Source organism: Eptatretus burgeri, chromosome 17, assembly GCF_056783735.1.
Source record: "Eptatretus burgeri isolate ZD-2024b chromosome 17, Ebu_testis_v1, whole genome shotgun sequence".
NCBI classification, from domain to species: Eukaryota; Metazoa; Chordata; class Myxini; order Myxiniformes; family Myxinidae; genus Eptatretus; species Eptatretus burgeri.
The window spans coordinates 38770033-38786524 of record NC_140977.1 but is presented as its reverse complement, the minus strand read 5'-3'; the positions used below and the strand labels follow the sequence as shown (position 1 = coordinate 38786524).

The window sequence follows — 16492 nt, the reverse complement described above, 5'->3', positions numbered from 1 at the left end:
CCCGGGTTGGACTTGGTCTGTGTGCCAAATTTGGTGGTTGTCGGTCCAGAGATCCTTGCAAAAAACGTGAAAAACAGACAAACAGACATCCAATTAGTCTTATTTATGAGATACTGACAAATACCACTGTCGCTTCACTGATGAGAATGCTAAAAAGATGTGGTGGGTGAGAAAAATAGAGGGGAAGAGGGAGAGAGGGGTGTGGGAGAGAGAGGGGGGAGAGTGAAGAGGCAGAGGGGAAAGGAGAGAGGAAGGTGGGGGGAGGCAAGACAGTTTGAGGTGAGAGGAAGGGAAGGCAGACGTGCGGGGGAGCATGAATTACGATTCATACCGTCTCATCAAAATGATTTTGCATCGAAAATCAGTGAAGATGGTTAAAAAATAATGTCTGAAATCCATTTTCTATCCGACATATGATTAATACCGCCCATAGACAAGAGACGCCTGGACACGTCTGGAGACAAAATCCACCGGATGCATCCAAAGCCAAGCTGTCTGGAGACAAATACTGTCTGGACATGTCCAGAGACAACTCCTGTCGGGACATAAACCTCGCCCAGACATGTCCAGAGACAAACACCTCCCAGACACAAACACCATCTGGACACATTTGAAGACAAACACTGTCCGGATACATCCAGAGACAGAGACAGAGACAGAGAGAGGTGGGGGGAGGGATGCTTGCAGAGAGAAAATGTTATGCTTTATGAACAACATAATGCACATACACACAATAATTATATATATATATATATATATATATATATATATATATATATATATATATATATATATATATATATATATGTAATCAGTGCTTGGCCGATATTGGCAATTTTCGCTAATCGGTTGATTGGAGTCAGTGTGATTACCGACTACAGTACCTACTATACAAAACCCAAAAACCTTGTGTAGTTTTCACCCTTGTTTTGGAGGAATTTCAGTAAACAAATTAAAAAAAAAACCAACGTTGCATTGTTGACGTTTCTGGGAGATGTGCTTAAACATTAATCTTTATACACAGCCGCGTGTGACGGGTGGAAAATATTTTGGCTCTGTCACTTAGAAAACACCTGTTTTGTGTGGCTCAGAAACAGCAAATGGCTCAGAAATCGGGTGTTATCAAATGAATTTTGCTTTGAAACCCACAAAGAGAAACCATATAACCTTTAAAAAGCACACCGAGTCAAAAATAACCAGTTGCTTCAGAAACAGTCACGAGGACAAAAGAAAACATGATCACTCATACGCTGTTGAGGTTAAAAGTTACAATCTCCACCACAAGATACGGGCTGAAACTTTGCTACCATGGCGACCATAACCAGCCATTCACACACATCCACAAAGAGTCACTTTGCATATCCAAATCTACCCATACGTACCTTTACCTTGTATACCAACCGCCGACTGTACAGCCTGATCGGGACACGTACTGCACCGCTATCGACAGTCGGGCACTCGTCAAGTGGCTTAAACACTCAAGCAAGCACTACAATTAAATGGTTGAGGAATGGCTGGCTTGGGAAGCCAACCAAGCCAGCCATACCAATCACGTTGCTATCGCTTGGCAAGCGATGGCAACGTGATTGGTAATGGCAAAAAGTTAAACATCGCCGATTTCTTAACATTTTCAGCTGATTTCACTCCACATTTTGAGTTATTTAGTCCACATGATCTGATTCTCCAAACTCAAATCATATTTCGATGATATACTTGAATTAGTCTGTGAGAGGAGATCGTGGAAAATCGCATCATACAATGCATGAAATCACTCCAGGCTCCTAATGTAAACACTATAACACTTACAAAAGTGATATATGCAGCGATTCATTGGTTTGTAGATGAGGCATTCGATGATATGAACGAGGAAAGTGAAACAAAACATTTTGAGTGCTTTATCGTTAATAAACCAATGCGGCCTGTTCCAACTCAAGGCAATGTTGAGCAGGCCGAACAAAATGATGAATTCCCCAGTGAGGGCGAAGTGTCCGAGGATGCAACTGATAAAGGATATAATCAAATAAGGCCATTAATTATCTTCAAAAGGTGTGTTTTAATTAGTGCAAACACCCAATTTTCACCATTGTACTTCTTTGGCGTTCCCTTCAGCCTGAAACTATACATGCAAAGTTTCGGGCTGCTATAGGTTTCATGGTTTTGGAGTTATGGAGGACACACACACACACACACACACACACACACACACACACACACACACACACACACACACACACACACACACACACACACACACACACACACACTTTTATTAATATCGATTACAGCAAAAAAAAAACTAAACACACAAAACCAACTAACAGAACATTTCCCCGTAACTGAACAAACGAGAGGTTATCATTTGATCTCACTGATAACTGGAGACTATGGGATACAAGCCAACTCCTCTTTAAACATTATCCAGACCCTGCCAGCACTGGGTAGATATTAGGCCATCCCATTACCATCACCGACATATTTAATGGTATAAAGCAAAGCAATTTGATCGTCCGGTTATATCATCGAAAGCCAATAAGTATTACTCAATCCGTGCATCTTGGACCATTGTGATTGTCTTATTCCGAGACCTTTCTTGACCCTCGGTGTATCATGGCAACGATTTGACAAGAAACATACGAGACGTGAACTTGTTTGCAGTCACGGTAAGGCAAGTGGCTTTATTTTCCAAAAGGTGAAGTTCAAATGATCGAGTCCAATATGGTGGTTGATAAGTATGTGCACCATGTAATTACAAACAGGTTACAAAGACGTCGTACAATACTGGAATTTACTTTGTAAATCCTTTTAACAATGTTCATTTAGAATTTCTGAACGACTGTAATCCCTATTTATGGCTCCTTTAACACTGACCCTGACGTCATGACACAACACTGACATCATGTGCACAAATTATACCAACACATCATCACATCCAAACTAGGAGGCATCCATATGGTACTCAAGCCTTTGCCAACTGAGATGAAAGCCGATGGTCACGAACAGCCGAAAGCAGAGATGTCGATCGAGATTTCGACTTTGTTATGGGCTCATCAGGGCAACATACTGCTGATGGTTTATTCGTGACCATATGAGGCTCATGAATGTACCAATGGAATCCCCTAACTTGACGAGGCAGCAGGGCACAAATCGAGTCCCATCACATATCCATATGTGTTGGTATAATTTGTCTATATGACGTCAGTGTTGTGTCATAGAGTCAGTGTGCTTCTTTGGTTGGATTTACTGTTCCTGACTGCAAACCTCTTGCCTGGTGGTCAGCAAGGCAGAGACGATGTGCTCACATAGCAGGCGACACTTGCTGCTGGTAGGTCATGGAGCAAGCGCTTTGATGGGACTCGCTCTGTGCCCTGCTGCCTCATCAAGTTAGGCGGGGGGGGGGGGAGTCGATTCAGTTATGTTGATGAGCCTTACATGGTCACGAGTAAATTATCAGCAATAAGTTGTCCTGATGAGCCCTCAACAAGGGAGAATCCAGATCGACATCTCTGCTTTCGTCAATTCGTGACCATCGGCTTTAATCTCAGCATGCAAAGGCTTGAGTACCATATGGATGTCTCCAAGTTTGGAGGTGATGTGTTGGTATAATTTATGCACATGACGTCAACATTGTATCATGGAGTCAGTGTTATTATTTGGGTGGATATATATATATATATATATATATATATATATATATATATATATATATATATATATATATATATATATATATATATATATATATAATTTTGCAACAAAAAAGCAACAAGACCCAAATAATGTTGACCCACACTTGCTAGCTGTACCTTGTTGCCACTGTATTTTTGGTAACTTTCGTAGAGATGAACACAACTCAGAATGTAATGCAGCAGCGATTTTATTTTTTCCCATCACAGCAAGAAAAATAAACACAAAAAAAGCAACGAACAGAACATTGCCCCTTTTAACTGAACAGAAGATAAGTTATCATTTGATAACTCGAGACGACACAATGCAAGCAAACTACCCTTTTAACATCATCCAGATCCTCCACAGAGACTCGGCCATCCTATTACCGTCACCGACATATTTAATGGTATAAAGCAAAGCAATTTGATCAACCAGTTATATCATCGAAAGCCAACAAGTATTACTCAATTTGGGTATCTTGGACCATTGTGATTGTCTCATTCAGAGACCTTTCCTGATCTTCCGTGTATCATGGCAACGATTTGGGAAGAAACGGAAGAGACGTGAACTTGTTTGCAGTTTCTTAACAACTGCAATCCTTATTTATTTATTGCTCATTAAGATGTCTTGGGGATTTGTATGGACATGATTTCATCATTTGCAGGAGAGGTGATCATCATCCACAAAATAAATTTAATGCACTTGTTTAATTATTTTCCTTATAGATCACAAAGATATTGAAACCCTATAATAAAAAGGATTCATATCAACTGATGTTTTTTTTTTGTTTCAAACGCATTTGGGTATACTTCTCTGATTTGAACAAGAAATTGTGTTCCACAATGGGACCCTAGCTCTGCTGGTCATATTAAGCATGGGCTTTATTCGTATCCCAGTCACACTGGTCGTTCAATGGGTTGTACACAAGATTACCTGGACATGACATTACGTGTGTGCTGTGTTCAAAGCAGGCATAATATTTGTGGTGGTCATCGGGATATACATAATTTCCATTCTCTTTATCTTTGCAGAATCCCGTCTTCGTGTCCCAGTCGCACCGGTCAATTGCTTCATTGAACACAAGGTTGTCTGGGCAGGTGAAGTTAAATGAGTTGCCGCCAACACACCTCCAGAAATAATGATTGTCCTGTGGATCGGTGTAAAAACCATCCTTTCTTTTTGTGCAGTCAAAGGTATCTGTGAAGGGGAAAAAAAACAGCAATGGTATGCAACTCTACCTTGTACATCCCAATCTAGGCACTAGCTGTACCGTTTTCGACTGTTGGGTGCTCAGCAAGTGGCTTAAGCACTCAAGCAAGCACTCCAATGCAACACATGGCTTGGCAAGCGATTACCAATTCCTGTCGATAAACCCATGCAACTGGAAAAGTCCAAGAAATGTCCAAATTATACAAATAAACACTTTATTTTTGTAGCAGTTGGAACTGCTGCTAAGTTCAATTCTGGAGCAGAAATTTTGTAATTCGGCTTAGTTTAAAAGATTATTGAGGTTACGGCATGTGTGGAAATGAAGTAAAGCCACGAATGCTGGTGTTCTTTGGTGTTTGTAAGCATTGCAATTCATCCAGCGATTGGTAGGTATCGATAACATGAGTAAGGAGAGTGAAAAAACAATATTTATCGTCAAGAAATCGGTGTGGCCTGTTCCAAGTCAAAGCATGGTTGAGCAGGCCAAAAAACATGGCAGCTTCAGACCCCAGCGAGGTAACCCAGGATACGTCTTAAGACCCCAGAGAGAGCAACGTGACCGAGGATGCACCTGATAAATGATATAATTAAATAAATACATTAATTATCTTCAAAAGGGGTGTTTTAATTAAAATAAACTACACGGATCGTACTTTGACTTCAATGGTCGACTTGGAGGCCACTGAAGTCCAAGTGGACTTGGTGGCATAATTGTTTGAGCGTCTGCTCTGAGTCTGGGAGGTGGTGGTTCAAATTTGGCCTGAAATTTGTTTCTAATGTTAACAGATGTATTAGATTAATTGTTTTTTTTGGGGGAAATCTTGCCTTTACAGCCGTTTTGCTCACTTCGATGCATGTGCTGAACATTCGAAATGGTGATAAGTGTGATACCAACGATGGTGGAACAGCTCCAAATTACTTAATTTATTGTCGATGAAAACATAAAATCGATTGCAATTTTGAGACGACTTTCTGCACCGGAAACGGCGATGGTTGCCTGTCTATATTGGTTATATACAAAAGTTCATGTCAAATGTCGAAATATTCCACGCGTTGTTTCGTAACCAGTTAATAATTTCAACCGGAACAAGTTGACATTTAATGAACAGCATCATCAACTGAAGAATGATTACCAGAATGAAAATAAATCAATAACCTTACCAGATCTTTCACCAACAGCAACCTGGAAAGAGAAACAACGGGTATTCTGTCATCTCATGAGAGTATCTCAGAGCAATATGACGTCACGGGCATCATGCGTGTCTGCAGTGGTGTGCAACACGAGTTGTATGTACTGTATTACCTGTTGCATGAGAAGCAGAGAAGAGAAGACGAGGAAGACCGCAAGCATGTAGATCTGGCCCATGATTAGTTTGTGCTTGAATCGACCTCGGTGTGCTTCGTCCTAAGTCTGCTTGTTGTCTGGCTTTGTGGCTGCCTTATATACCCATGGCTCTAACACTTCTTGAACGTAATCGTGAAGCTATAAAATTCACATTTATTTATTTCGTTTTATCACCAAAGCTGACATGATCATAAACCAAAGGGATTTCAATATCTGCCATCATAAGTTTTTATTTCTGCCCTGCAATTGCAAAGCAAGTTACTTTTATATGGTATTTATGGTCAAGGATCTTCTGATGTTTCCGTCTTGACTGCAGTGTTTACCTGATTTCTTCTGAACTTCTTTCAGTGTCAAGGTGAGAAATAAAGATAAGATTGCAAAAGGTTTGTCAGAAGAATAAATAGTGGGTGTGGATGTTGGGTGCGGACGTAATGGGTGTGGACATACTAGGTGTTGAAATGACATACAATGTGAAGATATTTTCATATTTTATTGCCTTTTCTTCAGTCATACCAACAATTTGCTTGTTTGCCTGGAAGTGTGACAAAACTTTTCCCAACCTCATAGTTATTACTTTTTACGACTCCAGTTAATTTTGGGTTAGGGATATATGGGATTTCTTAACGTCTCAATTCTGGGAGTGTGATTGACTCACTATTGTTGCATAATTAGTTTAAAGCCTCAACCACCGTTTGTATTTGTATCGTCTTTTAGGGTTGGTGTACTTTTTGAATATGTATAAGTGCATGTGGTTCGGTCAAGTTTCCTTTAGTGCTGCTCAGCAGGGTGGCAGCCTTGTCTATCTCAGAAGAGACACATGAAGATGTCTTGTCCACTTGCTCTGATATGGTCATCAACCACATAGATTATGGTTTTCTCATATTGGGATGGCAGACGTTCTTGCAATGAATACCAGGACATACTTTTTCCCACTTGTCAATGGTGATCCCATCACGTTTATGGTCACATGCTCATTTGGAACTCTGATGCTGCAGAGCTAAATAGTCTTTCACATTATATAAGGATGGACATCAAACAGTATAGTACAGATGTAGTGCCTTTGAGCTCTCCAGCTTGGATTTTATTTCCAACACGACTATTATCTGTCGGATTTGTGCTTCACAGGCATGGCGTTGCATGACAAAGTGCGCCATCCCATGGACGGACATTAACAGGGGTGTTCAGTCTGCCATCGTATTAGTTGGTGAACGTTAAAGCTCTAACAGTGTATTTCATGCAGTGTAGGTAAGTTATTTCCATAACCCTGAGCAAATTTCATATCGATGTCCCAATCAGTTCCAGTCAAACATCAGGCATCCAGGCTAGCCGGTTCGTGAAAGTCGAAGGACGAAAACATTCCCTGGCTGACCCCAAAATAATATGGAAATTTCACACTTGAGAACGCTGAATTGCCCCCACCACATGACCATGAACACCTTGCCAGTGCTATGCACAAAATACTGGAAGACTGGAACTTGAAAGATAAGTTAAAGAAGTAGTCAGTTCTATGAGAATAGATGAATCTTAAATTTGATTTTTATTTATAAAAGGCAGAGGAATATTGTTATGGGTTTGGGGTCGACAGGTGTGCTTCACGAAGGGGTTTCTCGGATCAGCTTCCCCGACCTCCGAACCTGAAGCTGACATGCAATGGATAGTTCTGAGGCCTGACGGATTGCTAAGCAGCCACTGGCACCAGTTGGTGCAACTAGATCTAACAGGGTACCCACACCCAGCATCACATTACCTTACCTGGTGATCTCATTACCTCCACTGAGGACTGTGCTCTCAATGTCCCACCTCGTGTACTTATTAGGTATTTGCTGAGCAAAACCATAGGTGAGGGAATTGGCTATCTCGCAAAGCAAATCAGTGGGGCACAACTTCCAGTCTATTTGTTACATACATACGATGCCGAACCAATGAAGAAAAAGAGACAATCAAGCAGGTTTGAACGTTTTTACCAATGGTTCATGAGACACGTATTTAAATTATAATTAATGTGCTGGATTCTGGGGGGCATGTGCAGAAATCAGAGACACAAGAAAAGCTTACCCCTGGCATGGACAGGCATGCCTCATAATCATGGACAGGCATGCCTCATAATCATGGACAGGCATGCCTCATAATCATACCAGGATGGTAGTGAGAGAGAGAGAGAGAGAGAGAGAGAGAGAGAGAGAGAGAGAGAGAGAGAGAGAGAGAGAGAGAGAGAGAGAGAGAGAGAGAGAGAGAGAGAGAGAGAGAGAGAGAGAGAGAGAGAGAGAGAGAGAGAGAGAGAGAAGGTGTGAGGAGCGGATGAGTACCTTGCCCAGATGGGTCAGGCGGTAGATCGTTGCTCGGTCTTTTGTGTGGCTCAAGTCGACAAATTAAGGGGATTTAGAGACAGAGGGAACAGATCATGTTTGTCAGTGTGGAGCCGCTGCGCACCCTGCGATCGCATGCCTGTCGTCCGCCCTTGAGAACCTTTGATCCTTTCCACTTGGTTTCTCCCTCAGCACAACTCGGACAGGCTGTTTTACATCATAACTCTTAGTAACTGTGACTCATCACTCACACAGACAGGCAAGCAGGTTAGGATCTCGTCCTGTGCAAGCTCCTGGGTGCGTCAAACAGTCACCAAACCTAGCAGGCACTGGCTTGTATTGGCACTCAGACAGGATGTGTCTTCAGGGAGTAGAGGACATTTTAGCACACTTTGACCCTGCCGCATGGCCACCCATTGGTGCGCGTGCACCGATGTTGACCGCGCAGCCTCATCCAGTCACCGTACCGCATCCACATCATGGTTCTCCACGTGGCCCTGCAGGTTTCCCACGACTTTTAAAATTCATATGCAGCCTGTGGCTGCTTGGCTGCATAGTTTTCTGGGGGTGCAGCTGTGCCACTGATGCAATGCCCCCCTCACCAGTAAGTTGGTACTCATTTTGCCGACTTCAGAAGGATGAGAGGCTGAGTCGACCCACCTGGTGTTAATTCAACAGTTCGACAGGGGCTTGAACTCAAGAACCAAGGATCTCAAGCCAACTATCTTAACTATTAAGCCAACACCAGGATTTCCCCCCTACTGGCAGCGCGTGTCCGCCATGTAGTTTGCCCTTGACCATGCAGCTCTCCTCTACTGTAGGTTAGGCCACGGCATTGTAGGTTACGCCATGGCGCATTGGAGGTTACGGAGCGCATTGTACGTATAGGTTACGCAGTAATAATATCTGCTTTGATTGTGGTGTCGGTATGGTTTGCATTGTGGGTAGCTGTGGGGTGGGGGGATTGGAAAAAGGGATTTGAAGGGGTTGGGGATCGGAGGTATTTGAAATGGACTAAATGACGAACAGGTTTACAGGGTTCGAAAGGTCTGGGAAGGGTGGGGGAATGGGAGGGATCGATGAATGGATGAATGGATGGATGGGGGAATCTCAAGAAAGTGAGGAATCACAATGGGGATGGAACATGCCAACACTCACAATGCATTTTCCCTGTTTCCAATACGAGGGGAAGGTGCCTGACTAAGCACATTTACTCATGAGATATCTAACGAGGGAATCCCTTTCGATGTTGAATGCTTCACCCCGGGTCCATTTTCATAACCACAACAAATTACAAATGAATGGCCTAATCAGCTCTAGTCAAACATCAAGCATGCAGTCAAGCCGGTGAGTGAGTCTCAGGCTGAAAACATTCCCTGGCTGACCCCATAACAATATGGGAATATTTGGGACCACTAAAGAAGTGTGCCTGGTATTCGCTTAATAGTTAGTGTGGTGGGCTTGGGATCCTCGGGTCCCGAGTTCAAATCCTGCCTGGCTGTTGAATTAATACCTGGTGGGGTTGATTCAGCCTGTCATCCATCTGAGGTGAGCAAAATGAGTACCAGCTTGCTGGGATGATTGAGCCATTTGGGTATCCTGTGTTGGAGGGGTGACCTGTCCAGGATTCTGCCCAATAGCCCAGGAGACTGCTTTGGTATCACTGATGCTCTGTACAGAGTATGGTCCTGACGGATCTAATGGATGGATAAAAGAAGTAGTTGGTTCTATGAGAATGGATGAAACTTAACTTTGACTTATTTTTATAAAAGGCAGAGTAATATATTGCAATGGCCACAGTCTGTTCTGGTTACCCGAGTTACCCGAGATTCGAGTCCCGCGAGTCATGTCAAAACTACCCAAACCTGCTTGAAGGAGTGAGAATATTTCGTAACTGGGGTTCAGGTCGTGGACCACGCCCTGGTGGGGGGCTCTGGTGGTTAGAAATTTCATTATAGCACCAAAGGAGAAGGAAGAAAAAAAGATTCACAATTAGATTGAACTCCTCAAATTAATAATGGTCACTCGGTATTCCAAACTTATATTCAAATATATGGACTTCAAGACATATTTTGACAGTAAAATTAAGTATTTCCAGTCTGGAATGAAAAACAATTTTAAGTGTTTTCATCATACTTCGTAATCTTTGGTTGTTTTGATGTTGAAGGACCATCAGATTCAGATCCGCTTTCATCCATGCTTGCTCGCAAGAATGACAGCAAAATTGCTCGTGCTGAACTGTATGGAACAGTGACAGCGTTTTTCATTGGTTGGAAAAGCAGCTGTTTTGACTTTCTTAAAAAGAAATATCGTTTCTTAAAAATTTTTTTGTAACGTCATATTTCAGTCTTTGGGATTGAGAGCGTGAACTGAGTTGAAAAAGCATGAGTCTCACGCCAAATGCGAGAGAGTTGACAGGTAAGGGGCAGGGACATCCATGTGGAGCCAGACCGAAAGCCACATGGTACGGAAAGGATGAGAAGGAGGTTTATCCATGTGGCTCGCATGAGGACTGCCCATTGAGGACCATGATGCTACGGGAAGGTGGGGGTAACTATTCCTCAAGGGCAGCCAATGACAGCATGACAGGCAAGCAGAGGTGCCTCCCAAATGCGGGTTAAAAAAAGCCTGGACGGGTGGAAACGCTTGGGTGGGTGAGATGGGCCAAATGGCCTCGTCGTGGGTAAAAAAATTCCAGGTGACAGAATTTTTCAAATCTACCCCAAGATGAAAACTTTCACGTGAGAAAGTTTGTTGTTTAACCTCTCATAGGATAACATGTTTAACCCTCTTTATCAACATCTGTGGAACACCTGCTGCATGCGTTGCCACACATCTATAATAATAAATGTGTGTGTGTGTGTGTGTGTGTCTCCTCCATAACTCCAAAACCATAAAACCTAGCATCCTGAAACTTTGTTTGCTTATGAAGAAAACGTCATGGAAGTGCTGGAGTGAAAATTGGGTGTTTATGTTAATGAAAACATCCCTTTTAATGATAATTTGCAGCCTTATTTAATTATCCTTTATCAAGGCTTCATCCTTGGTCTGCCCTTTTATCAGCCCTCTGTCATTTCGCTGGGGGTCTTAATTCACCATTTTGTTTTTGGCCCGCTCAACCATTCCTTAACTTGGAACAGGGTGCAATGGTTTCTTAACGATAAATTGATCAATTTTTTTTTGCACTTTCCTCACTCATATCATCGAATGCCACATCTTCATTCCTAAAAATCGCTGAATGCATTGCAATGTTTATAAACGCCCAGAGACCCCAGTGTCCGTGCCTTTATGTCATTTCCGTTTATGCGATAAGCTCGAGAATCTCTTAACCCGAGCTGAATTTCGAAATTGAAACTGTGGAACTGACCTTAACAGCAGTTCCGAGTGCTAAAAAAAAGTGTTTATTTGCCCAATTCGGACATTGTTTGACACTCTGGGTGTCTCCGAGTGTTTTATTTAGTTTCTGCACATTTCCGATCACTAATCGCTTACCAAGCAAGCGTGGTCATATTAAACACTCTCCGGAGATGACCGGAGTTTCAAACAATGTGTGTGACTTGAACAAATAAACACGTTTTTTCTTAATTTTAGCAGTCAGAGCTGCTGCTCACATCAATTCTGCATTTAAAATTTTGAAATTCGGCTCAGGTTAAGAGATTCTAGAATCTAGAGCTTACTGCATTTCAGCTGTCATGCTTATAAACGTCCAGAGAGTTGTATTCACACATTATTTGATACTCTGGACATGTCCGGACGGTGGTTATCGCTGAACAATGGTTATCTCCAGACATATCCGGACAATGGTTATCTCCAGAGGTATACCAATGGTGTTTGTCTCTGGATGTGTCTTGGCAGTGTTTGTCTCCTGACCTGACCAGGCAGTGTTTGTCTCCGGACGTGTCTGGGCAGTGTTTGTCTCCGGACGTGTCTGGGCGGTGTTTGTCTCCGGACGTGTCCGGGCAGTGTTTGTCTCCGGACGTGTCCGGGCGGTGTTTGTCTCCGGACGTGTCTGGGCGGTGTTTGTCTCCGGACGTGTCCAGGCAGTGTTTGTCTCCAGACATGTCCAGGCAGTGCTTGACTCCAGATGTGTCCGGGCGGCGTTTGTCTCCGGACGTGTCCAGGCAGTGTTTGTTTCCGGATGTGTCTGGGCGGTGTTTGTCTTCGGATGTGTTCGAGTGGTGTTTGTCTCCGGACACATCTGGGTGGTGTTTGTGTCCAGACACGTCCGGGCGGTGTTTGTCCCCAGATATGTATGGGCGGTGTTTGTCTCCAGATATGTCCGGGCGGTGTTTGTCTCTGGGTGATATTTTTGGTATGACCGGTATAAAATGTATTTCAGACATTATTTTGTTTCTATCTTCACTGTTTTTCAATGCAGAATCATTTTGATAAGACAGTATGAATATTATTTAACGCTTCACCACACATCTCCCTTCTTCCAACCTCACGCTTACCTCCTGCCAAACCCCTTTCCACCTCCACCCAAACCTCCACCCCCTCCATCCCCGCACAACTCTCTGGACGTTTTTTTTTTAACATTCCAGCTGAAATGCCAAAAGCTCTAGATTCTCTTAACCTGAACCGAATTTCAAAATTTAAACCAGAATTTAACTTTGCAGTTCCGACTGCTAAAAAAAAAAAAAAAATGAAGTGTTCATTTGGTCAATTCACACATTGTTTGATACTCTCCGGATGGTGTTTAGTATGACCCAGCTAGATGTCCCTTATCAACTGTTTCATTGAAGTGCTTGCTTGAGTGCTCAACAGCAGTGGGCAGAATAGATTCCAAAGTACTGCACTCAATTCCAACCGATGAATCGAAAGTAATCGAGTGGTGAACCAGAATCGGTGTCGATTCTGAGTAATTCCTGCATCATAGAAAGAAGGGTTTGTTTTCAGGGAAAATTTTGTTTCGTCCCTGTTGGGCATGATCCAGCTTCGCATGGCCTGATGATGCATTAATTGAAAACGAACACGCCCCTGGGGCGGTCCTTTTACAATATAGCAGCACAAGCAAATCACTTGCAAGCTAAACACACCCCAAGGGTGTGTTCCTTTTCAATTAATAGCAAGGCATTTGGAGTTGGCTGGTAAATCGTGCTGATTGCTTTGCTGATGGATGGGTAGGTAGGTAATACATCGACTGATAAAGTTTTGACAACATGTCACTTTCCCCGACTCCTCTCTCTCACCCACTCCTCTCTCTCCCCCTCTTAATCTCCCTCCCCTTAATATTCCCATCAGCGAAGCGACGGGTGGTATTTGCTAGTCGTAAATAAATGGCACAAAATGAAGCTAAATAGCTAATTAAGGTGAAATAAAGTGGCAAAAGTAATCAGGAAGACAATCAGAGTAGTGCATTACAAAACGAGCACAACTCAGAAATTTTTCGCTCTTCAAAAGCCATAATCAAATGATCCGCACCTGAGATTTTATGGCTTGACACAATGACTAAGTTGTACTCGGTGTTTATCTTTATCATGTGAAGTAGGAGTACTTTGGACTTTTAAAATTTTTATTGTGCCACCTGGCACCTTAGAATACACAATGGCAGCAAATACTGTGACTTACAGTATATGCTCCTTTAGGGGGAATGCGAATGGGCTGCCATTTTCATTGGTCTTGTGTCCATCATCGGGCTTACGTACAATTCATATATCCATTTACAAAATTGCCCCCAAGAATGTTAACAGTCTACCATGAAGCATGTACTTTTTTTCCCTTCTTTTTCTTCTTATTAACATCACAGGGAAAAGGTCAAGCCCAAAATCAAGAGCCCCCCGCCCCCTTGGGTTCAACAGCAAAGGAAGAAGATTTGAAAATTTAATAATTAAATGAGATCTAGATGATTGATTCGCGACTTGAATTTCTGCAAGTTGATAGAAGTTGAGACTACTCTACTGTGTAGGCTATTCCAGAGAGAGAGACAATTTGGAGGAAAATTGAGGAGGCATGGCAATTTGTATGAAGGGAGGTAAAGCAGAATGGAGGTAAGAAATGAAAATGAAGGGCGTAGAAGCGAGAAGAGTGTTACGAATGGAGTGAAGAGGAGAAGGGACAGAAATAGTTTGACAGAGCACTGTGGTAGTCGTGGAAGAAGTGGCACAGTGAAAATACTGCTCAATGGTGAGCCAAAGGTTTGAGATAGTTAGACAAAGCAGGATTGTTAATCAGTTGGACAGCCTTGGCATTGGTATCCAGAATACTGATGACTGGTGGAGGAGCACCGTCCCAGACATGGAAGCAGTATTCCATCACCATTCTGATTTGGGATTTGCAGAGGGTTAGAAGCTGAAGAGAGCTCTGAAGAGGAAACAAAGTTTCTTGTAGGCAGGTTTGGCAATAGTAAGGATATGAGGATGCCAGGAGAGATTCCTCGAGAAGGTGACACCAAGCATTTGAATAGAGGACTGCCAGAGTTGAGAGCTGCATATGAGAAGAGGAAGGGTGGCTGTGTTGATCTTGCTGGATATAAGGAAGGTCTGAGTCTTGGACTGATTAAAAGAGACAAGGTTGCTGCAGCCCCATTGGAGAATTATATTGAGATTACAACTGATGGAGGCAACAGTTGAGAGGTGATCTGCAGCAAAAGACTTGGAGGAGGTGTACTTGGATTTATAACTGGTGGACAAGTTGAAGATAAAGTTGTCAGCAAAGCAATGGACAGGGTCATTAGTATCTGTGAGGTCATTGATGAAAATAAGTAAGAAAGGGGGAAATGACAGAACGTTGAGAGACCAAATTTAATGTGGTGGGGGTCAGAGAGAGCACCATCAACACAGATGGAGATAGATCTCCTTGCGAGGAAGCTGGAACGCCAGCTTGGTGAGGCAGGCAGATTATCTTCATTCTGTGTCTGTCATTTTTGAGGCAGTCGGGTTTCTATTTTTTTTTTAACCCTGCGGTAACTTTCCTAGACCAGCTCATTTTCTGGAATCGATAAATTCCTTGTTTCCTTCAGCAGGATTTGAACCCGCAACTTCTGAGAGGCAAGCCCAGGATCATTATACACGTACACCACCACATGACTTGGCTTTAGTGATACCTTCATTAACACCTTTAACTCGAGCAGAGTTTGATTGCTTTCAGCTTGAGCTACATGCATGATGCTTATTTGATACATGGCTCTTTGGGTTAGAAATTTGATCTGTTACTTAGCTTTAGTTAGGAGAGTCTGTCTGGCCTATCTCAAAAATCTCTCCAATCCTATTTATATGGTCAGTCTATAGCAGAGGTATATTCTCTGGAGCTCCTGGGACTCACTATCAGCTATAACCTGTCTTGGACAGATCGTATCTCCAAGCTGACCTCAAAAGCCGGCCACCACCTCAGAATAGTACACAGGTGTGAGCACTTCCTCTGCTCACTTCAGCTTAAAATGGGGTACAAAGTTTTCATCCCCAGTGTCAGAGAATATGGCTCCCCTTTGGGCTGTGGCTGCTGCTTCCCCATCTTTCTTCTCCTGATGCCATTGAGTCGAAGGCCCTCTGTGCCATTGGCATGTCATAACAGGAGCTGGATGTCTTATGGTCTGCTTTCTTGCTCATTGCGGCCAGGTTGGTTGCCTTGCAATTTTACCTACTCTATTCTGGTGTCTCACCTCCATACTTGATCTCTGCCCATCCAGGTTGCATCCTTATAGACCAGAAACCTTTACTTTTTATGCTCCATCAGTCCAAACCTAATGCTCTCCTCCATGAATTCATCCCCTTTTATCTCCTGTGTGGACTGTCTTTCTCATTATGTTATCTTGAGCTCTTTCTTCTCGGATTTAAAGTCCACCACCCCACTGACGCTTCATGGTAATCTAACTACCATTTATATATCCTTATGTTTACTCTACCCCCTGAGATGCTGTCCATCTTCTAATGTGGTGGTGGAGCTGGTAAAGGGTAGTCTAGACTCTAGAGGTATGCATAGTCACCTCTGACTATCTAGCCTGGGTTCAAATCTAGATGTTACTGCA

General features: G+C 42.9%; 1 protein-coding gene across 1 annotated transcript; it reads right to left on the bottom strand.

Moving 5' to 3' along the window:
* Window positions 1-3858: 3858 nt before the first annotated feature.
* On the bottom strand, window positions 3859-6329 carry LOC147009813 (chitin-binding domain protein cbd-1-like). The gene is made up of 3 exons (XM_085860976.1): window positions 6179-6329; window positions 6037-6058; window positions 3859-4863 (listed from the first exon to the last, which is right to left on the bottom strand). Exons 1-3 carry the CDS (start codon window positions 6239-6241, stop codon window positions 4535-4537), a joined length of 414 nt encoding a protein of 137 aa, XP_085717102.1. The 5' UTR covers window positions 6242-6329; the 3' UTR covers window positions 3859-4534.
* Window positions 6330-16492: the final 10163 nt, after the last annotated feature.

Coding starts and splice junctions, on each gene's coding strand:
- LOC147009813 (XM_085860976.1), bottom strand. CDS start 6,241: ATGGGCCAGATCTACATGCTTGCGGTCTTCCTCGTCTTCTCTTCTCTG. Junction 6,059..6,178: donor CTCTGCTTCTCATGCAACAG/GTAATACAGTAC, acceptor TTCTCTTTCCAG/GTTGCTGTTGGTGAAAGATC. Junction 4,864..6,036: donor TGCTGTTGGTGAAAGATCTG/GTAAGGTTATTG, acceptor TCCCCTTCACAG/ATACCTTTGACTGCACAAAA.